The sequence below is a fragment of the Andrographis paniculata genome, unplaced genomic scaffold (genome assembly GCF_009805555.1).
Source record: "Andrographis paniculata isolate CXL003 unplaced genomic scaffold, ASM980555v1 Contig60END, whole genome shotgun sequence".
NCBI classification, from domain to species: domain Eukaryota; kingdom Viridiplantae; phylum Streptophyta; class Magnoliopsida; order Lamiales; family Acanthaceae; genus Andrographis; species Andrographis paniculata.
Genome location: NW_026137596.1, coordinates 3,838,598 through 3,862,600, shown reverse-complemented (window position 1 = coordinate 3,862,600; position 24,003 = coordinate 3,838,598). Strand labels below are relative to the sequence as shown.

Sequence of the window (24,003 nt, the reverse complement as noted above, 5' to 3'; positions counted from 1 at the left end):
CCGCCGTCATCAACTTTTTATCCCGCCCACGTCAGCATTTGTGATATTATTTTGAAAATATATTTAACCGTATATTTATAGAGCCTAAAATATATTTTTGTTCAGGGCCCCAAAAAAGTTAGAAATGATCCTGCTTAATTATAATGTGATCAATGATGATCGCATGTATCATATATTATCAGTTAATACTCCCTCCGTCCATTAAAATTAGTCCATTTGGACTCGGCACGGGAATTAAGAAAAATGAATATTTTATTGAAAATGTGATATGTAGTTGATGGTATTTTTAGAAATTTAGTTAAAAAGTAAAGTAAATGAAGAGAGATAATGTAATAAAGTTAGTGGTATTTGTTGTAAATAAGTGTTAAGTAATAATTAAATATTGATTTATTGATTTTGTCAAAATTAATAATGTCATAAATTTAATGAATCGAGTAAAAAGAGAAGTGTCTTATATACTGATTAGCTATATTCACCAACCTAATGAGAGAGATAGAGTGAGTTTAGTGGCTTTCTCAAGAAGAAACATTTTGTCATGATAATTTCTGAAGCCAACCCAAGAAAGGCTTTATATATTATTCGAGTATTGATATTAATTATTTATTTCATAAATTTTTTAAGAAAAAAAAAATGTGTATTTATGATTAAGTGTTTAGGCTAACAATAATAATTATTATCAAGAAATATTTATAGCATCATACTAAATTCTTAAATCAGTACACATGAAATATACAAATAACATATATTTTTATTATGCATGTCACATATTGTGTGTTTATAACTATATAAGATTATATCATAGGCTAAAATTAACATTTGCATGTGACGTGTGAATTTATATCATATATTGTTAATTCATGTATAATATTTTTATATTATATTAATATAAAATATAAAATAAATAAATAAAAGCCCTAACCACAAAAATTATAGGCCTTCAAAAAGCAAAGGCCTTAGAGGCCTGAAAGCCTTAAAGCCCATTCAAGGTTCAGAGGCCAATTAAAGAACAGTACATTTGGAAGAATTAGTTATGTACTTTAAAAATGCTATGTGGGGCAAGGGCCCCCCGCCCTCCCCCCTTGATTTTTTATTTTTTATTATAATTTATATAATTTTCAAATAATATATAGTAAATATATATACAAATTTGGTATATAAAATTTTTTTTATATTAAATATTGTAATATATTAAAATTTCTGATGCCAAAATTATTATTTTAAATTTTAGTATTTCACTACCAGAAAATTAGTTATTTCTGTGACAAGAAGGGTTTTGAACTAGTGACCTTATAGTTATTAAAAACTTACACAACCTGTCATGCCAACTTAACTATCTACTCTAATGTATTACTTTTTGTTTGTTATTATATTTTAACTATAAAAATATTATTGATTATAAATTTATCTTTTAAAAATATATACATGTTTATTTAATATATCATCATGAATTTTTAACAAAAAATTGAATAGCTACGAACAATATTGAATAAAGATATTGAAGATGATTTTATTATTTTGAATAGCTACAAACAATAATAAGAAAAATTTATAGTTATTTTCGTTACTTATGTTGTGAAATTTGATTTTAAAAAGTCACAAAAATTATACTATGACAATATCTGTAATAATTTAAATTGTTAGAAATATTTTGGTTATTTTTGCCGCAACTTAAAATAGTCAAGAAAAAATTTCGTGACAATTTTTGTGACGAAATAATCAAAAGACACGGAATAGAAATATCTTGGACATTTTCGTTACACAAGCCGTTACTTTAAATAGTCACGGAAAGTTATTTGTAGCTTTTTCAGCAAATATTATTTACGGAATAGTCAAAACAAAAAGTTGTGACATAAATTTGTCACGAAATTACTTTCCGTGACTTTTAATTGTCACAGATTAAAATTTGCGACAAATTTCCGTAATTATCAACCTTTTTTCTAGTAGTGTTTTGATATAAAATAGTATATATCGAGATATTATATCAAAATTTCGGTATGGTATCAATATATATATTTATCCTACCGATTTTCCGATATATTGAATTTTTGAAAATAAATAAAAATTAGCTCCCCCTTTATTCGAGTGAGTTTTGGTTCTACAGCTGATTGTACAAGAGTTGAAAAACATATTGTGTTATATATAAATATATATTGTATATTTTTATTACATATGTTGATTGCATACAATCTTGTATTTATTTATAAAAAAAAAAATTTTTTTATTTTTTTATTTTTGTATTATACATAATTTTATTCTTTATAAAATGGTATGTATACTCCCTCCGATCCATAAAAGGATATCATTTTTCATTTTTGTCTGTCCCAAAACAAATATATCATTTTCTTATTTAGTAATTATACTACCTACCTAACATAATTAATATCCTCACAACTTTCAATATATTAAACAAATATCATTATTTTATATCACACAATCTAATATGGGCATTTTTGTCCTTTTCACTATAAACCAATATAATACTAATATTAAAAAATCTACGAGCAAAAAATAAACGTTACTGTTTTTCCGGTACGGAGGTAGTATATCGATATATTTTTCTTTAAATTTATCTTTAAAAATAAATTATATTAATATAAAACTAAATATATATGTAATATGTTGTTGAGATGCATGGAAGAAAGAGATGATGACATGGAAATAGAAAAAAAATTTAATCCAATTTTTTTTTTTATGCGGATAGTCTTAGTTTTTCAATTATTTTCTTGACATATTACATTTTAAATTTATGGTTTACATAAATACGACACAAGTTAAATTTCAATGGTCGATTGCAACCCATTATCATCCATTTCAATGTAATTATAGCATTCTTTCTCAATATTTTCATGGACATTTTATACATCAAAGATCTAACAAAACTATATCCAAAAATTGCTCAAAACACATCCATTTCTATTTTTATTGCAAATGCCATGCCCTACAAAGACATTAGTTTTGACAACTTTATTATGATTGTCATTACATTGCTCAAGTACAAGGATGACTACAAACACATCGATTTTCCGGGTTACACGAGCCATTTGCATTTGGGCCAAATCTTAGTCGACAAAAGAATTGGCAAACCCCATCTCGGAGCCGGGGGCAAATCCCAATATCGAGCGTGCAATTATTTGCCATCACTTTTTCTGTTTGAACAACTGCATTTACGAAGAAAAAAATTATAAAATTAATTCATACGTAAAGAACATGAAAATATCTACAAAGAAATAACAAAAAAAAAAAAAGATACAAGAAAGTCAATTATGCATTATTTTGATCCACTCCAAAAATATTTCCTCCAAAATTGTTCAAAAATCACATTGTAAATCAATATATGTATATACAAATATAAGAAATTCATCTCAAATACTATGAAATATGCATACATAACATATTTTTTTTATTTGAAAAAAAAAAAAGGAATAAAATGAAATATAGAAATGAAATCCTTACCTAAGACAAGAAAGAAGAGAGTGACAAGAAAGAAGGTTGTAGCATTTGCCATTATGTGTAATAGTATATGAAATAATTACAGCCTGCCCTTATTTATAGACTGTTTGTTGCACCTATTACCAAAACTTATTTCTATTTCTGTAAGTTTTAAATATTTTAAAATTTCTTTTATTTACATTTATTTTTATATTTATTTTTCAATTTTTTAAATCTAATTTATAAAATATTCCATATGAAAAGTAAAGATATAATAGAAAAGTATCTATCAAAATTATAGGGTTTGTTCACTTAGTATTTTTAGATGAATGTATTTTTTATGTTAGGTACGAAAAATTATACTCCCTCTGTCTCATATTTATATATCTATTTGTTTTTTGCACGGAATTTTAGAAATATTAGTATTATATTGGGATAAAGTAAAAATAAAGGTACAAAAACTAAATTAACCATATTATTATTGTATGATATAAAGGTAATGACATTTGTATCATATATTGTAAATTGGAAGGGTATTTGTAATGTTAAATAGATACTACAATTACTTTAAAAAAAATTGATGTTTTATTATAGGACGGACCAAAATGGAAAAATGGATAGATTGTTAAGGGACGGAGGGAGTATTGTAATATAAAAATTAATATTTTGTGTTGAATTGTTAATTTATTTTGTCCGTGAGTAAAAAATATATATTGTTTCACTATATGAATATTGTATTTTTTTTATTATATTTATGGAAAATTATTACATCTAAAAATACTAAATAAATAAACTCATAATAGCACCTAAAAGTTGCAAAAAAAAATAAAAGAAAATAAACAATTTTAAAATTTTGGAATTGATATATATATATATATATATTGTAGTATTTCATGTATATAATATTTCATTTTAAATAAATAATATAGAAATATGTAATAACATACAAACAAATGCATTTTAAAATATATGTAACAATATATTTACCAACTAATTATATAATATAAGGATCTGACTCTCTTTAATTTGATTTTTTTTTTCAGCTTTTAATTATATAATTATCATATTTGACTATGAAAATATAATATTGTGTTTTTTCACAGACATTCAAGTATTATTAATTAAAATATTCGAGTATATTTTTTTTATAAAAAAACCCAATTAAATTATTTTTTTATTATTTTATTATTTCCTCTATTTTTGTGCCAACAAAACCATTAAATTATGCAGGATTACACATTAATATCTCCAAAAATTTTTGAGAATATTCTGGGAATATCAAGAATATTCGAATGTATTATATAAGAATATTCTAATACTATTTTTTTAAGAAAATATTATATCACTTACTTATTTTTTATTTATTATATTAGATTAAAATTTAATATTATATTTAAATATTACATTGGTATACATTTATATCATATAAAATAATTATTTCAATTCAAAATTTTACTATGTATAACTAAAATCTTACCATTAACACACGATTATTTCAAAAATTCATGTATTCGTTATTTGCAATCATTTATTATAATATTTTGTCAAATATAAGTGTATTATTATTTATATAACTTTTTTTTTTGCATAAAAAATAAATACGAATATAAATAAAATAAAAAATATAATTTACGATTTTTGAAAAAAATATTAAATAAATAAATAAATATAAATTAATAGTTCAACAAAAATATATATATTTAAATATCTATTTCACCGTTATTGTAATGATAATATAGTGTATTCGATAATTGAAAAGAAAAGACGACAATAATACATATTTATTGTGATAATAATATTTTTTAAAATTATATTTATAATATAAAAATATATATTTAAACAAAATTCATAATAATTTGTTAATATATTTTAGTTTTAAATTATTATTTTTATTAAAAATTATAATAATAAGTAATAAATATTATCATATTATTGATCACATATATAATAACAACAACAACAACAATAATAATAATAATAATAATAATTTTAAAAATCCATCAGAATTTTGATGAGGAGAGATTTTTTCCTATACAAAATTTTCAAAGACTTTTAAAAGTCTATATTGAATATTTAAAAAACTTTTAAAACTCTGGATTGAATACCTCTAAATTTCAAAAATCTTTTCAAAATCTTAATTGAATACACCCAGATTTTGTAAGTTGAACAAAATTTTACAAAATCTATATTGAATACACCCCCTTACTTTTACTTTTAGCATATTTATTATACAATCTTTTTTGTTCGGAATAATTATATCATATTTTTTATTGTCGTTACAATATACAAAATTTATTTATAATAAATAATTTTATTTATTTATAAATTTATTATTTGTATTTTAACAAATAATAATAATAATTTATCACTATTTTTTTTTTACTTATCATACTACTTTACTATTAATTTTTTAATAAATTTCAAATAATAATCTCAATTTACTTTTTATTTTTACCTTTCACACTTTTACATTAGAATACTACAATATTATTTATTAGTCTTCTTGTCCGGACATTATGGCATAATTAGCCCGGATAAAAGGGAGTACAATTTTGATAGTTTTTTATCTCTGTTTTTTATTAGATATATTTTTATAATTTGTCTTTTGAAAATCAGCCTTAAAAAATAATTAGGATTTGTAAAAACTTTATGAAAAATCCGAAAATGAAAATAATACTTCATTTGTTTGAAAAAAAAAAAGTTTATAGATTATAATCACATTTTTAAAAAAAATTAATTAAACTAATTAATTCATTATCTTAATATATAATTAATTTTATTAACATGTTTCTAATTATTTACTTAAATATATTACTTTTAAATTTGTATCTAAGGAGCACAACACACGTCTAAGGAGGGAGTAGTAAAATATTTATGATGGTTATTATTTATGTATTGATTGGATCATAACAACATGGTGTTAATTTAATTCAGTCATCAGAAGTTTATAAAAAAAAAATAAAAATATAACACATATTAATATAATGTATAATAAATATTTTAATGGCAAATTATATAATTAAATGTAACAAAATATAATTCTCTATTCAACATAATGTATTATGACCCAATAAGCAAATATTTATAACGAAAGTAATACATATTAATATAATATATAAAAAAATATTTTAATAGCAAATTATAATTTTTTGTAAAAAATATATATATAAAAATATATTTTTTAAAAAATTAAAATATTACACATATTTATTATTATATAAAAAAATATTTCTTTAAATCATTTTTAAAAAACAAAGGCACGCATTTCTTGTGCTTAGGGTGTGTTTGTTTGGGGGTTTGGATTTTGAGTTGGGATTTGAATAGTAAAAATTTTGAATTTGAATAGTTGTATGATGTGATATAAATAGGGTTTGATGCGATGTTTTGAATGTAAAATTGATTTTTAGTATAATATAAAAAATAAAAAATAGGTGTTTGATTTGATGTTTTTGGGGAGAAAAAATTGGATGAATAGTGGAAATCCACCAAAATCCTTCAAACAAACAAACAAACCCTTAAAAGTATTTGAAATGAATAATTACTATATTCTTACTAAAAATTTCAAGACAATCAAATATTATGAAAATTGTTTTCTTAAAAAATAATCATGAATTTTTTTTATTTTTTTATTTTTTTTATCCTAGATGGCTCTTTCAATATTATACATACATATATATATATATTTCTTTTTGTCCAGGTTGAATTGATTTTTCATTGGTGACACAATATTTACGATAACGATATTTAGTTAATTAATAATAGTGAGTTATGATATTAATTTATTATTTTTATATAATTAATAATATTGGTGATTTTAAAATAAATTTAATATATATAATTAAAAAATATAATATGTATTTAAATATTTTAAGAATTATAATGCAATAAAAAAAATATATGCAATATAAATATCATTTTGTAGATAATAAAATTTTCTATAACACAAGTAATACAAAATTGTGTTTATTTATTTATAATTAATACAAACTAATTTTATAATAGAGATGAAGTTTTAAATATAGATAAAAATATTTATTTGTTTATGATTGATATAAAAATAAAAAAATTTTAAATGGTCCTATATACGATGATGATGTTATATATTATTTAGTTAATTAAGTTGATTTATATTTATTAAATATATTTTGATTTAATACATTTTATTTAAAATAAAAATATGTCTATTGTGAAGTACACTTCAACTTCAAGCCCATTAATAAATAATTTATTTAGGTCCATTTATCTTGAATGATTAAATTATAATTTCTAAATCATTTCAATAGATTATATAATAATGAATTAATTAATATAATAGACTTTGTCCATGTAAATACTAGATAAGGTTATATTATGCTTATTCTATTGTATGAATATTTTTTTTTTACTCAAAATACTCTTAATAACCCTTAATTTATCAATTATTTTCTTGACCTATTTACATATTTTATTTATGGTCTACATGAATACGACACAAGTTAAATTTCGAAAGTCGATTGCTACAAATTACCACCGATTTCAATTTAATTATAAAATTCTTTCTCTTAAGTTTTTCATAGACATTTTATACATCAAAAAATCTAGCATGTCATCCTCATTCTATTCAATATAAAATGTGAGATAAAAGAAAATAATAATATCCAAAAATTGCTCAAAACACATCCATTTCTTATTTTTATTGCAAATGCCCTAAAAAGACATTAGTTTTGACAAGTTTATTATGATGGTTATTACATTCCTCAAGCACAAGGATGAGTACAAATACATCGATTTTTCGGGTTACACGAACCATTTGCATTTACGCCAAATGCTAGACGACAAAATAATAGGCAATGCCCTGACTGAGGGCAAATTCCATAATCGAACGTGCAATTTTTTGCCATCACCGTTTCTGTTTGAACAACTGCATTTATACAAAATTTGTAACTTAATTCATATAAAATGCTATGAGCAGAGAGAACACCTTTTCAAATTACTACTTGATTTGAAATTATAAAACCAAATAGAAAACATTAAAATTGTCTAATTGAGAATAAATAAATGATAAAAAAGTTTGTTCACGAAATAATTATTCCATATACGATTTTTTAGAATATTGAGAAATTAATAACCAATACATATACATATACATATATATATATATATATATCCATGAGGAAACATTCTATCATTTTTGCAATCTAGTCTCTCAAATTTATTAAAAAAATAATACTCCCTCCGTCCCACCACAGATGACCCTTTTTTTTTTTTGGTATGTCCCACAAAAGATGACCCATTTTTATTTTTGGTAAGTTTATCAATGTAACAAATATAAATCAATTTAATTAAACTTCTAACATCTTACACGTAGGACCACTCAAAACTCTTTTATTTCTATCTCTCTTTTCAATTAACAAATATTTTTATCTACCTTTAAAACTCCTCATTTTTTATAAAACTAATTTATAGTAATAATAAATAAATATATATATATATATTTATTCATTTGTATTATATAAAATCTTATTATCTACAAAATGATATCTATATTGCATATATTTTATTGAGATATAATTATAAAAATATTTAAAATACAAACAACGCTGCACGTATAAAATATAATAAAATATTATCATAACTTATTATTAATAACTTAATAACTTACACTACTTAAAATACCGTGTCCCTAACCCTAACAAAAGAGATCATCTTTCACGGAACGGAGGGAGTATTTAACAAGGCTCGTTTTCATTAAAATATCATATCAAAAATTTTATTTTACCTAAGAAAAACAAACAAACAAACGCAAAAATGATAACAATAAGTAAACAATCAATTGTTATAAATAAATATAATTAAAAAAAAAAAAACTTACCAGCAACAAAAAAGATAACGAAAAGAGCAAAAAGAATGGTGGAGCCAACGTTAGCCATTGCTTAGATTTTAGTATGTTTGTGTTTTGTTTATATTGAAGATATATATATATATATATATAAATATATATATATATTTCTGATTTGCAAATCAAAATCATGCAATAATGAAAAAAATTTATCAAATCTGCAATATAGATTTTTTTAATTTAGTTGCAATTTCCACGAAGATTATTTAATGCTTTTTTTTTTCATTTTTTTAGTGACATTAAATTATAATGATATTCCTAACAAATTAATATAATTATATTATATACCAAAAATTTGAAGAGTAAGTAATTAATTAAAAAATGTTTTAATAATATAATTATACTCTTAAATATTTATATTAATTTTTCATGTTTTTATATATAGAGTGAATTTGGTATTGTATATTTTGAAAATTACAGTATGATATTCAAAAGTTATTTGTGAGATGGGCCTATTCAATTAAGTGGAGCCCATTATTAATAGTCGATTTAATATATTATATTATGCTATAAAAAATAATTATATACCTATATGCTATATTACATATATTTTAAATTTTTTTAAATATTTTATATTAATAAAAAAAAATTAATAGTTTTTATAGCATATGTATTTTATTCTTTACCCAATAGCATACATATTAATTACTATATTTATATAAATATATTTTAAAATTACATTGTACTATCTTATATATTTTTTCTATCTCACAAATAGTGCTTATTTTCTAGCCCTCTATCCCATAATTTTGTTCCCTTTTTGTTTTTTAAATACACAATATTCGTATTTTAAATTATAAATTTATAATTTTTTAATGTTAATAAAATTGATTAGTTATTCTAATTTTAATTTATAATTATGTGTATTATAGTACAATTATTTTTTATTAATATATTTTTTAATTATTTAGTAATATTATCTTACGAGATTGTCTTATCTACAGTATATTGGACAACCCAAGTGGGAGGAGGTAGTAATATTTACTAATATTTACTTTTATTTATCCAAATAATTTTTTTACAAATATAATTCCCAATATAAATAATACTATATAAATTACTCTCTTCGTCCTATAAATATAATCTTAATTGAGTTGGAATATTGATATTATATTGGTAGTAGGTAAAAAAAATGGATAAAAAATTTTTTTTGCCCTTATGAATGTATTAATGTAAAAAGTAGTGACAATTGTGCAATAAAAATGAAAAGCATGGATAATTTTATAGTGATATGATTATTTATGGAAATAAGACTATTATTTTTGGACGGATAAAATGATAAACAAGACTATTGTATTGAGACGGATGGAGTATATTTTTAAAAAAAATAACATTTAATACAAAATATTATTTTTTATCGATAAAATCACTTCACATTAGAAAAGTATCTCAAACTAAAACCCAAAACAAATGCAACATTTATATTTAAGAACTTTTCAAATTTGAATTTCATCTTTTCTATTAAAAAAAATTAAAATCTAAATAATAAAACTCCTGTCTAAACAGAAGTTTTTTTTTTTTTTTCTTTTTTGTGTGTCTTTAGGTACACTAATTGTAATAATAATCCTAAAACATTACTAAAATTAAATTGGGATTGATTATAGTGTGACATTACTAAATAAAAACCGACCGCAATCTTCCATTTCTATAATGTAAGTCTGCAATATATATAATAGGTGTGAATTAATTTAAATTTTTATAATTATAATAGATGTGAATTAATTTAAATTTTTATAATTTTATAATTAGTAATAATTTTTTTTTTTTTTTACGACCTTCAGCCGCACCTAATAATTTGTAAATTAAATCCGACAAAGCAAGTAACACTAGACAAACCACGTGACACACAAGACTTAATGCACAATATATGTCTCTTAAAAATATCATCTATTTACACAACACACTTTCGTTCATTCAGCACTATTCAATTTTTCAAAAAATATCACATCAAATATATTTTTTTTCTCACAAAATATCAAATCAAAAATTAATTTTTTACTTTTTCCAAGCTTCCAGAAATCTCTATCTAAACAAACTCAGATCTAACAAGCCCAATAAACTCACATTAATTGGGTTTAAGAGTTGGATTTGGATAAAAGGATTTGAGTTTGGACAGAATTCAGTAGACCGAGTTACGGATTACACCTCGAATGGCCAGGATTTCCAATAATATTCTAGTTTAATTGATTATTTTCATATATACAATAAATTCTAGATAAGATTTGGCCATTTGATTAAATTTATGAGCACAATTTTATGGCTTGTTTAGATGTGTTTAAAGTTTTGAAAATAGTAATATAAATTATTAATAAATGTTTGATGTATTTTTAAATTTTTGTTTTGTTTTCTAAATTGTAGTCAAATACAATATTTGATTAGATAAATAAAAAAAAAAATGTATATTTATAATTAAAAAGCATGGAAATCACATATTAAAACAATTGAAAAAAAAAATAGTACTCGAAATAAAAATTGCATTATTATTATTATTAATCACTATTTATTGTGTTTGCAAAATTAAGTATTAAGCACAAGGATGGACACAAAAACAGTAAACTTTATTACAATAACTGCTTAATCCATCGGATCCAAATCGCGCTAGACAGGAAGCATTGCACGCATCCGGTGACGGGCATTTCTTTCCGATATTGTCTGTACATGTTCCCGTTCTACACATTACAACTTGCGATTCAAAACCTGTAGTCGCAAATGAAAATAAAAGCGTTATTTGATATTATGTAAAAATAAAAGTAAAACAATTTATTATAATGCAAGAAAAAAATATATATATATATATTGTAAACTAGAGAGAACTATCTTTCCAAATTTTAGAGAATTAAAATATTAAACGGCAAAAATATAATAATAATTTAAAAAATAAATATATTACCAGCAACCAAGAAGATAACGAAAAGAGCAAAGAGGATTGTTGAAGCAGCTCTCGCCATTGTTTAGATTTGAATATATTTTTTGTGTTTTGAATATATGAAAACACCTATTTATAATATTTTATTTTTCTTGATTTACAAATCTAAATCAGATAAGTAAATAATCAAATCTGATTGAAGAATTATTATATTTGGCAGCACATTTCTAGAAAATTTTATTGACTATCTTTTTCTATCGTTTTACCCTTTTTAATAGCATTAGAGTATGTTTGGTTTGTATTACAAATGTAAATCTTACTATATACTCTCTCTTTAATTCAATTTTTTTAAAATAAAAATAAAAAAATATTATATTTTTTATTTTTTTATTATAAAAAGAAATTTTAATTTTTATTATTCACTTTTATTTAATAAATGTGTGTTAAGTCAAATGAATATGCAATTGATAACGGTGTTTATATCATTTTTAATAAAAATATAATAGTATTTTTTAATCATAAAATATCACATTAAAATGTTATTTAAATTAAATTTTAAATCAAAACCAAAACCAAACGAAGCACTAAAATGGTAATATAATCCACAGAAATTAATATAATTATATTATACCAATACTTTAAAAATATTTGAAGTATTAGAAACATAATTTAATAATATGATTTGCTTATCAAGTATTTAATTGTCATTGATACGAATTTGTATTTATGTGATTTGGAATATCTTCTTTTTATTTTCTTTATTTCTTATTATTCTTTTTTTTTATTATTATTCATTGTTTCCAATATAAATGTAATGCTTTTTTGAAAAAAAAAAAAATTAATACTCTTTCCGTACCATATAAAGTGTTCAGCATTTTTATTTTGGTTTATCCTATATAATTTATCATTTTAAAAAAAAAAATTATATATTTTAATCACATTTTTAAATTTTATAATCTACAATTTTATTAATCTTTATTAAATTATTTTGATATATTAATTTCAATCTATGATAATTTGTCTTATATTATGATTATTTTTATTAATATATTTTTTTATTATTTACTAGTTATAATCTTCCTAAATTCGGATATGTACAGTAACTTGAATATTTTATCGCAGAATGAGAGTATCACATATTCACTATTTTAATCCAAATTTAAAATTAAAATACAATAGTATTAAATACAAATCAAACACAATTTTACAAATCTAATAAGGGCCTATTTAATGTGTTTATCCATACTAGTAAGTTATTCTTTACCGGACATATTTTTATTATTATTTTTTATGACGTAAAAATCTGTAGTCGTTACTTTTCAAGTGCGCTTTGAATAAATCTACTGTTGAACTTTATTTCTTATATCTTGTTTCTTGTAAACATTTGCATTTGCTTTGTGAAATAGTTTAAATGAATATTTTTCATGTGTGGTATAAAAAATTGTGTAGTAATATAAAAATAATAAATATATATAATATATTAATTTTGAAAAAAATATACATGTGTAATTTATTTTATTTTGTTTTGTTTTATTTTTTTGCTAAAAAAACACACCCTGTTCTTTACCATTTGAAATCCAAATTACCATTGTTTATTCTACACATTTTTTACTAAAACTATATTACTTCCTCCGTTCCATAACAAAGTATTCATTTTTCCATTTTAGTTTGTCTCATAACAAAGTATCTATTTCCTTTTTTAGTAATTGTACTATCTACCTAACATTACAAATACCCTTACAACTTACAATATATTACACAAATGTCATTACCTTTATATCACACATACTAATAAGGTTATTTAGTCATTTCTATTGTATTCCTACTATATCCCAATATAATACTAATATTTCTAAAACTACGTACAAAAAACAAATGGATATTTAGTTTCGAGATGAATGGAGTATTTCTTTTCACAAAATATCACATTAAAATACTATTTACACAAAATACTCAAATCAATTTCAAACTACAACCAAATAAACTCGCATGCATATATTATATTTTCTAAAATTTGATTATCTCCGACAATATAATTAATTAATTATTATTCAAATTTATTATTAATTTATCTTTATAAATATAACTCAAATTTATTTCAAAATATAATGTTCATCTACATGCTTTTCAATCATATTTACTAATTTTTTATATTCAATTTCAATCATTAGATTTTTCTAAATTCTCAAATTCAATTTCAACAAAATGGCAGACAAAATAATACTTCATCCGTCCACAAACTAACGTCATACTTTCTTATTTAGAATATCCAACAATTATTGTCCTCTTTCTATTTTTATACACAAAATTTACTCTTTTACCTTTATTTTATTTACTCTTTCATTTTCTATACACAAAATTAAGGACAAATTTGTCATTTTATAACAAAAAATCCTAATTGCCTAAAAATACTTGTAAATATCAAATATGACATTAGAAAATGGACGAAGAGAGTAGCATCTTTAACTAGCTCTTTAACCAAACTGTCTGAAAAACAAATATTCTTTCGGCGATGCATCAATTCAAATTTATTCAATTATATAAATTTTTAAGTACTAGTATTATCATAAATTTGAATAATTTTAATATTTTAAATATATAATAATAAAATTTATATAATATTATCACAGTTTATATAAATTAATATCTTAAATTTAAAATATTAATATTATCTAAAAAAATATTGGTTATATATTATTAGACAAAAAAAAAACTGTATAAAATAATAAAAATAATAAATCGAAAGTGATGGTAATTGTTATGAATATGATGTATATGAACAAACCTCGTATTGTATAGAAATTATTGTTATCATTATTATCACTCCATTTGTTTCATTAAAAGTGTTTAATAAAATAATTATTATATAATAAAAATAATTATAAATTAAGTTTAAGATAGCTAAATAGTTTAATTAATTATAAAAAAATTTAAATTTTAAATTTTAAAATTTAAAACGAGATTAAAACGTATAATTATATTTTTTTTAAAAAAACAATTTTGGAACGAACAAAAATAGAAAAAATATATTTTTATGTGAAAATGAAGGAATATTGTTATTATTATTATTATTATACACAGCAAATCTATCATTTTTTCTCTTCTATAACAATATTATACAAAGACTAATGTGCTTGTACTAAAAAATTTCAATTATTTATTATAACAAAAATTCTAAATTCAAGTTATATAATGGATCATTGAGACAGAAATGTCAGTTAGTAGTAATTTATTGAAGTGGCAAAATAACGAAATATGAATTTGCAAACCACATGAAAGTCAAGTGCTCGAAAACTTTACCCCATAAATTATATAATTTAATACAGTAATAATAATAATAATAATAATAGTTACCCGACATAATATATAATTCTTTCACTGCACTTTAATTAATAATAATTATTATTTATAATTATAATAATAACACCGGAAATTACAAGAAATAGATAATCTATATATATATATATATATCAAATCTTGAGAGCATCTCTCTCGACTTGCTGCTGATTATCATCCGACGGTTGGGAAGCGACGATCGATTCCAAACCAACCTCAGCCGTCGATGCATCCACCGCAGCTTTGTCCTCTCTATTCTTCCCCCAAAGAAAAGCATACAGCCCGCCAATCAGCATGACTCCTCCCAAAACACTGCACACGTCAGCAATGTCAAATGTCCATTTTGCCCTTCGTAATAACAGCATCAACAACTTAGAGCTGTTAAAAGAAATTCGGCTCGATTCGACTCGGTTAAAGCTTCTTCGCGCATGTTAACGAGCCGAACTGAACAGCATAAACAGATTGTTCGCAAACGTTCGCGAACATTCGTTTAAATAATATATTTATTATAAATATTATATATACATATAAAATTATAATATATAAATAAATAAAATATTAATTTAAAATATATAATAAAATAATTTTAAAATTTCTTTATAATTTATATATTAATGTAAAAAATAAAACAAACGAAGGAACTCGAACGATCTTAATCGAGCCGAACACGAACACAAGCCCAAACAACAAAAATTCTTAACGAACCGAGCTCGAAAGCTTAACGAACGAACACGAGCCTTGTTCACGAACGTTAACAGACACTTAAAATTTGGCTCGGCTCGAATCGTTAACAGCTCTATCAACAACAGAAAAAATTCAAGGAATTTATGAATGCAATAATCTCATCAAACAAACAGACCTTCCCCAGTGCAGAGATTCATGGAAGATTAGGGCAGAAAAAATGGCTGTAAGGATTAACGACAAGGGACTGAAGATGGCCGTAAAGACAGGGCCACTCTTCCCGACAACCCAGACTTGAAGCGAATTCGTCACGCCGGTGACGAGAATACCCTGCAGACATTAATGGTTTCGACATAAGCCGAGACTAATCTAGAATCAGTGTCGAAAAAAGAAGGGACGAATCAGACATACGCAGAATATAACGGTCAAAAGATTGACATTCCAGCCGAGCTTCCATGACGATGCTTGCCTTTCGACAGCGGCTGCATAAATTGCCGACGTTACGCAGCTGAACCAGCATTGTAGAGTGGTGAGCCGCAGCGTCGACGGGTATTCCCTCAAAATCGGAGTCTGTAAAATAAAATGACATTTGAATTCATCACAACATTTTTCTAAAATTCTGAAAATTAAAAAATATTCTAACATGGTATCAGAACCGACCTGTACGATGAGCCAAACGGCCCAGACGAAGAATGCGGCGAGCGTGAGAAGCGAGCCTTTGATCCACTCTTCTTTGGTGTACCTCTTGGCAAATGCATGTGGGGAATCGCTTTCGACGCCCGCGTACAGATCCGGGCCCTTGTAGAATGTAAAGACCATTGCGCCCCCGAGGCAGAGTGCCGATCCGACAATTTTGGCCAGGCCTTGTTTCTGAGTTATGGACATGGTTTCCATCCTATTACAATCGACAAAATAGAATTAATGTAAATATATATATATGTATATTCGAATGGTTGTAATGGGTGGGTATAATATTACCTTAAACAGATGGCGAGGATGAAGACCATTGCAGGAATTGTGTTGTTGGCAACTGTAGAGAATGTTGCCGAGACATACTTCAACCCGGCGTAGTAGAGGTTCAGTGAAAGCGCCATCCTGTATCAATCGATATTGCAACAACTTTAAAAACAACGCACCAATGCTAAAAACAAACCAGTTCGAACATACCCGCAAGTCGAAATTATGAAAATCTTGAAGAGCAAACACAATGTAAGCCGAGGAGGCGTTTTCCTACACACCATCGGAAAAAAATAATAAAAATAAACCAATTAATACGTGCACATATATATAATTAGATGAGATAAGAGAACAAATTAAACAGTAATTTTCTAAACCTATGAGAGAAATAAGCAAAAGGAGCCAAAGCAAGAGTGGCAATGGCCTGTCGATAGGCGACAAAGACAGAAGCTTTGGTCCCGGCAGAAATGGTGGCTTTGGAGAGGAGAAACATGGCAGTGTAAATGAACTGAGTAACGACCATTGCAATAAGGGGCATTTGGTTTTTCATGCCCATTGTGCACTTGATGATCACAGAAGAGGAACCTTTGTAATTCATCTTGTACGATCAAGTTTAAAGAACTATGACTATTGTTGTTTTTTCTGGTTTACAAAAAACTCTCCCGGACAATCCAATTTATAGATGAGATGATTTACATGTGATGAATATTGAAGTATTTGAGTGCATGGTCTCACGACCACTCGAAGAAGAATTTATTCCACCTTGATTTGTAGTTATATCAAGAATAGTATTTATTCCGACACTATTAATTATACGGTGGGTTCAGTAACTAGTGTGTCCGTTCAATGTGTTGCAAGAATTTAGCAATGGATAAAAGAATGTTTCGATGTTAAAATCAACATTAGTGCTTGCCGCTACAAGTAGTAATTTGTACCTTATCTTATGACTTATATGTTATCTAAGTCTAATTAATGAATATGTTCTCTAATTCATTGAACAATTTGCAACGATACTTAAGTAGAGTTAGCTTGCGTAGTTTTGGATTTCCATTTCGTACTTAAATGCTTTTAGTTTTAATTACCCAAAAGTTTGCAATACTTATATTCGTAATGGTTTCAATCAAAAGTCAAATTTTGTATATATTGGCCGAATTCAGGTAGCTAAAAAAAATGCAAGGCAAATGAGTGAGACTTTAAAAAAAGCAAAAAAAATTCCTATGCATAAGCATCAGCAACATCAGAAAAATCGAAATAAAATTATACGGGAAAAACAGATGATGGATCGAAGAAACTTACCCGATGTTAGATTTGACGTCGCCATCCATGGCATCCATGTAATGTAGCATGCCATATTCAAGTCGGATAATCTCTGGAAAAAAGAAAATTGATGAGGGGAATAAATTGATTCACTATTCACAATGCAATGAATTAAGGGGAAAATGAAAACTAAATTAACTTCCAAAGCAGAAATTGATATGACAGTCGAACATATCTTGCTAAAACTTACATGATGATGCTGTAAATTTTGCATAAATGAAAAAAGAAACCCGACAATGATAATATGCGCGAAAATATAAACTAAACGCAACGTTTTAACATAATGCCAAGATGTCATATGAAAGAATCTCTACAAGTGCTGGCTTTCCACAAAGATTACGACAGGTTTTCATATGCTTATCATCAAATCTCACACTTAATAGGCAACCAAAGAATGAAATCAAACAATGCAAGAAACTGCACTAATACAAACTTTCGAAGATATTTCAATTTATTCTTCTACGGAATAAAAACTTTTAAGCTCACTTCATCGACAAGCCTCATGTAGTCATGTACTAAATGTACTGTCTTCACTATGGCAAAAAGATCGAATGCAAGATCAGAAGGGTCACCTCATTCCTCATAGGCCTACCCTCGCCGCCTTGCCTTGTTCCTTCCTTCCCCCCTGTCTCGTTAATGGCGCCACAGACTCAACAGTGAGCATTCAGTCAAGCACAGAATTAAGAATCCAGTGGCTCCTAATTAAAAAACTATATTCCTAAAATTTTGAAAAATATGATAACCATCCTCAATCTATAAGAATTTCTAACAAACTGTTGGAATTTATTCATTGGATATGTCTAACAGATCAGATAAGCCTCAATACAGATTGAATTATATGGTCCACAGAAATATAACGGTATGAGAAACATGATTTTATTTTGTTTTTTTTAATTTATCCTTGGAATCTAACAATGAAATGATGATTACCTTCTGTAATAGAGACTACACAGAATTTCCATACAGAAGTTGGAATCCAAACAATTTTTGAGATTTCAAATGCACACACTAAAAATTTCAGGTTATTCGAAGCACCAAATCTAGTCCAGTTATTCTCACTAAAGTGGAGACAGACTAACAACGTATGAGATAAAAGATGAAATCTACACCAATGAAAGGGACGAGCCAGTGTGTGAGGAATCTTACTTGCTTTCACGCATTCAGCCTACTTGAACATCTTCATCTCGCTTGTCTGCCGCACGCTATTAGAGAAAAAGTTATCACCACAAACAAAAACGGACAGACCGATTGCTTTATCGCCAGCACCATTGATTGGCCAGATCGAACAATTTCAACTTTCTTATGACCAATTTCAACGCCTTCCTTGGTTCATCCGGTTTTTTAGGTCTTGCTTCAGATCCAATCGCCATTTCCGGCCCCATCTTGTAATAGATAATTTGATTTAGGAGTATCGTATTTCTCCCGATCAATCAAACCGGCGGTTCCGGAATCGAAAATGGGTGGTGAAGAGGAAGAAGAAGGAAGAAATGAAAGAATCGAGGAAGAATGGAGATAGAGGAAGAATTTTTTAAATTTTAATTTTATTTAATTTTTTTAAAAAATTACGTGTCTTTCAAGGTGCTACAAAATTATTTCTATACAAATTTAAGTTACAAATAAGTACTCCCCGTCCTCGTATATTTTTGGGTTTATACGAAAATTTAATTAATATATAATTAAAAAATATATTAATAAAAATAATTATAAATTAATATTAAATAAATAAATAGTTTAATTAAAATTAAAAAAAAATTTAAAATTTAAAATTTAATTAAAGTATATAATTATATTTTCAAAAATAGAAATAACAAATTAGGTGGACGAACGAAAATAAAAAATAAGGACAAATAATGTGGAAGAGCATTAAAATGATAAAAAAAAAAATCTTATAAGATTAAAAAATCAGTTCTCTCTAAATTAAAAATAAAATGAATTTAAATAATCTTTAATAAGTATTTAAATAATCTTTAATAAGTATGTGTTTTTATTTTGTATTTTGTATTTTAAGTTTGAGTTTATTTTTTATAGGAGGAAGATGATATATACTTAACATTTTTTTTATGTTGAATTCTTTTATTTTTTAAATTTTATATAATATATATGTTATTTAAATATTGTATATATTATATTTTTAATAATATTAATTGAAAGGACTTCAAAAATATTTGGTTTAAATAATTTTATTGTATTAAATCTTCAATAAACTTGACATGTATATTCTTTCAATAACATTTTTTTATATATATCACACAATTAATACTATGAAAAAAAAATTATATATTAGTAAAATTGATAATTTAATATAAAATATTATTTTTATATTACATTATCCATCATTTCTTCTTATTTAATATAAAAAATATATCAAATTAAAAATACAAAACAAATACACTCATAATATATATTCGCAGGCACTTGCATATTTTAATTTTGTATAATTAAAAGAAACATAGAACAATTTTGTAAAAAATTTATATCACAACTTCTTGTTATGACGGTTACATATGTAATATTTGCAAAAAAAAATAATTATAAATAATTTTTCGTGACTATTGGAAGAAGTGACTAATGCAACGAAAATGTCCAAAAGTATTACTATTTTGTGTCTTTTGGCCATTTCATCATAAATATTATCATGTAATTTTTTTTGTGGCTAATTTAAGTTGCAGCACAAATAATAAAAATATTTCTAATATTTTAAAATATTACAAATATTATCTTGTTATAATTTATGTAACTTTTTAAAGTCATGATATACGAAACAAAAACATCCACAACTTTTTTTTTACAATTCACACTTATTCAAAGTAACAATAGAAATAACAAAATTATCTTCAATATATTTTTTTTTCTTATATTGCAATTGAATAATTTGTGTAACTATTCATTATTATTTAAAATTATTACATAAATATTAAAATATTCGCAACATTTTAGTTATGCATATATTTAAAAAAAAAAAACAATTTTATGACTATTTGCTCCAACTTTCCTAATATTAAAATTTCAATTAGTAAAATTGCAATACTTTATTATAGGATTACTAAAATGTAAATAAAAATTTTAAAAAGTACAATGTACAACATACATACCTACATAATAATAATAATAATAATAATAATAATAATAATAATAATAACAATAACAATGAAATCTTAATGAGTCATTAAAAAAAATCTCAATTAGTAAATTTGCAATAATTTATCATAGGATCGCTTAAATGTAATTAGAAATTCTAAAAATTACAATATACAATGTACAACATAATAATAATAATAAAATCTCAATTAGTCTTTAAAAAAAATAAAAAAATCTCAATTAGTAAAGTTGCAATAATTACATAATAATAATAATAATAATAATAATAAAATCTCAATTAGTCACAAAAAAAAATATATCTCAATTAATAAAATTCAATAATTTATTAGAAGATCGCTTAAATATAATTAAAAATTTATTTGAGATAGAGTGTTATTTAAATATTAATTTAAATAATATGTAATATTTTATGGAAAAGAAATAATACATGGTGATATATATAGTAATATTTTGAATTTCATATTAAAAAAACTCTAAATGTCAATAATAATAAAAAAAATACCAAAAAAAATCATTATTTTATATAATAGTCATTCTATTCTTTATTATCTTACCATAAGAATATTTAAAATCATAAATAGTAAATAATAATAACACACTTACTTAAAAAATAATAATAATCCGAAAAACTTAGCTATAAATAAAGGGTTAGAGAAACCATTTAGATGTCAATATTCAATAAGCTATAGTTCCATATCAACATGGCTAAACATTTCGTCGTAATTTTTCTCGTGCTCTTGGTTTGTTGTAAGTCCTCGATCGATCGTATTTATGACGTAATTTTAAATATTTGTATTTATAATTTTTTATTTTTATTTTGATTTATTTCAGGGGAGACAACGGCGGTATTTGGCAAGACTTGTGATGTATTGAATAACGATATAAAAGGACCTTGTGAAGAGCTTCCGTGCATCCGTTCTTGCCACAGTAAAAATGCAATAACTGGATATTGTAAGATTAGGGAGTCCCAATGCTTTTGCATTATAGACTGCAACAACACTGTCCAACTTATTTAATTTTTATTTAAATATTTATACATTTTCAATTGTATCACAAATAATTCAGTTGTCTGAAATTAGTATATTGTCTTTGTTGTTGTTCTTTTCTTTTAATTGCAATCACTTTATAATATATATATATATATATATTCCCTCAGTCTATTTTGTAATGTTTTATTTGATATTTATACGGTATTTTTAGGCAATTAAGATTTTTGTTATAAGATGACAAATTTATTTTTAATTTTTTGTATAAAAAATAAAAGAATAAGTAAAGTAAGGAAAAAAAAGTAAATTTTATGTATAAAATAAAAATTGGAGAATAATTGTTGAACATTCCAATTACGAAAGTAGAACATTAGTTTATGTATAGAGTGGGTAATATATATTCTGTTTGATTGTGGATTGAAACTTGAAAGTTGGTTCGTTTGTATGTGAGATTTTGATTTTGGTTTTAATTTTATTATTTTAAATTTCTATATCTTTAGACAATCAAATTAAATATTTATTTTTTTATTTATTATATATTGCATTAAAAAATAATTTTACATTCAAAATATTACATTAATACATATTTATATTTCATTAATTATTTATATCAATTCAAAATTTTATTATTTAAAATTAAAATCAAACCAAATATTTATTTTATATTTATTATACTAAATTAAAAATAAATTTTTACATTCAAAATATTATATCAATATACATTAATATCACATCAATAAACTATTTTAATTCAAAATTTTACTATTTAAAATTAAAATTCAAAATCAAAACCACGCAAACAAAACACACCCAATATTTTTATTTTAAACAATTTTGATTTTTTTGGATGAGGTTAATTTATAATATCATGCTGATAAGACTACTATAAATAACACTCCTTGTGTCCAATACAATAGTCTTGTTTGTTCGTCCCAAAACAATATTTTTATTTTTATAAATAATTATATCACCGTAAAACTATCCCTATTTTTTCATTTTTATTACACAATTTCTCCTATTTTTTCATTTTTATTATACAATTGTCACTATTTTTTACACTAATATATTCACAAGGGCAAAAAAATCTTTTATCTATATTTTTTACCAATTATTAATATAATATCAATATTTCTTAAATTTTATGTCTAATCTAATTAATACTATATTTATGGGACGGAGGGAGTATATGAAAATATAATAAAACTTTACACGTTATATAAGGTATTTGTACCATTGTACGTGTTATACTGCTATTTGTTTTATTTTATATATATTGTAAATTTATATAGACAATGTATTACTTTTTTTCCATTTTATTTGCTCACTATTTTCATATCAGTTTGTCCTACATAGATTCTCTTTTTCTTCCTTTGAAAATATAATTATAGATTTTAATCATATTTTAAAATCTATAATTTATAATTTTTTATTTTAATTAAATTATTTAATCATCT

The 24,003-nt window shown here is 23.7% G+C and overlaps 1 protein-coding gene across 6 annotated transcripts; it reads right to left on the bottom strand.

Annotated features, from left to right (window-relative positions):
* Window positions 1-15,557: 15,557 nt before the first annotated feature.
* On the bottom strand, window positions 15,558-19,956 carry LOC127260004 (WAT1-related protein At1g43650-like). 6 transcript variants are annotated; one of them, XM_051287628.1, is made up of 9 exons: window positions 19,611-19,955; window positions 19,037-19,113; window positions 18,444-18,516; window positions 17,358-17,420; window positions 17,169-17,285; window positions 16,851-17,085; window positions 16,602-16,760; window positions 16,369-16,520; window positions 15,558-15,821 (listed from the first exon to the last, which is right to left on the bottom strand). In XM_051287628.1, exons 3-9 carry the CDS (start codon window positions 18,491-18,493, stop codon window positions 15,644-15,646), a joined length of 954 nt encoding a protein of 317 aa, XP_051143585.1. In that variant the 5' UTR covers window positions 18,494-18,516; window positions 19,037-19,113; window positions 19,611-19,955; the 3' UTR covers window positions 15,558-15,643. The 6 variants fall into 6 exon arrangements, with proteins under 6 accessions (XP_051143585.1, XP_051143584.1, XP_051143588.1 ...); XM_051287627.1 differs by having other exon boundaries at window positions 19,037-19,089; XM_051287631.1 differs by lacking the exon at window positions 17,358-17,420 and having other exon boundaries at window positions 19,037-19,089; window positions 19,611-19,956.
* Between the last annotated feature and the right edge of the window lie 4,047 nt (window positions 19,957-24,003).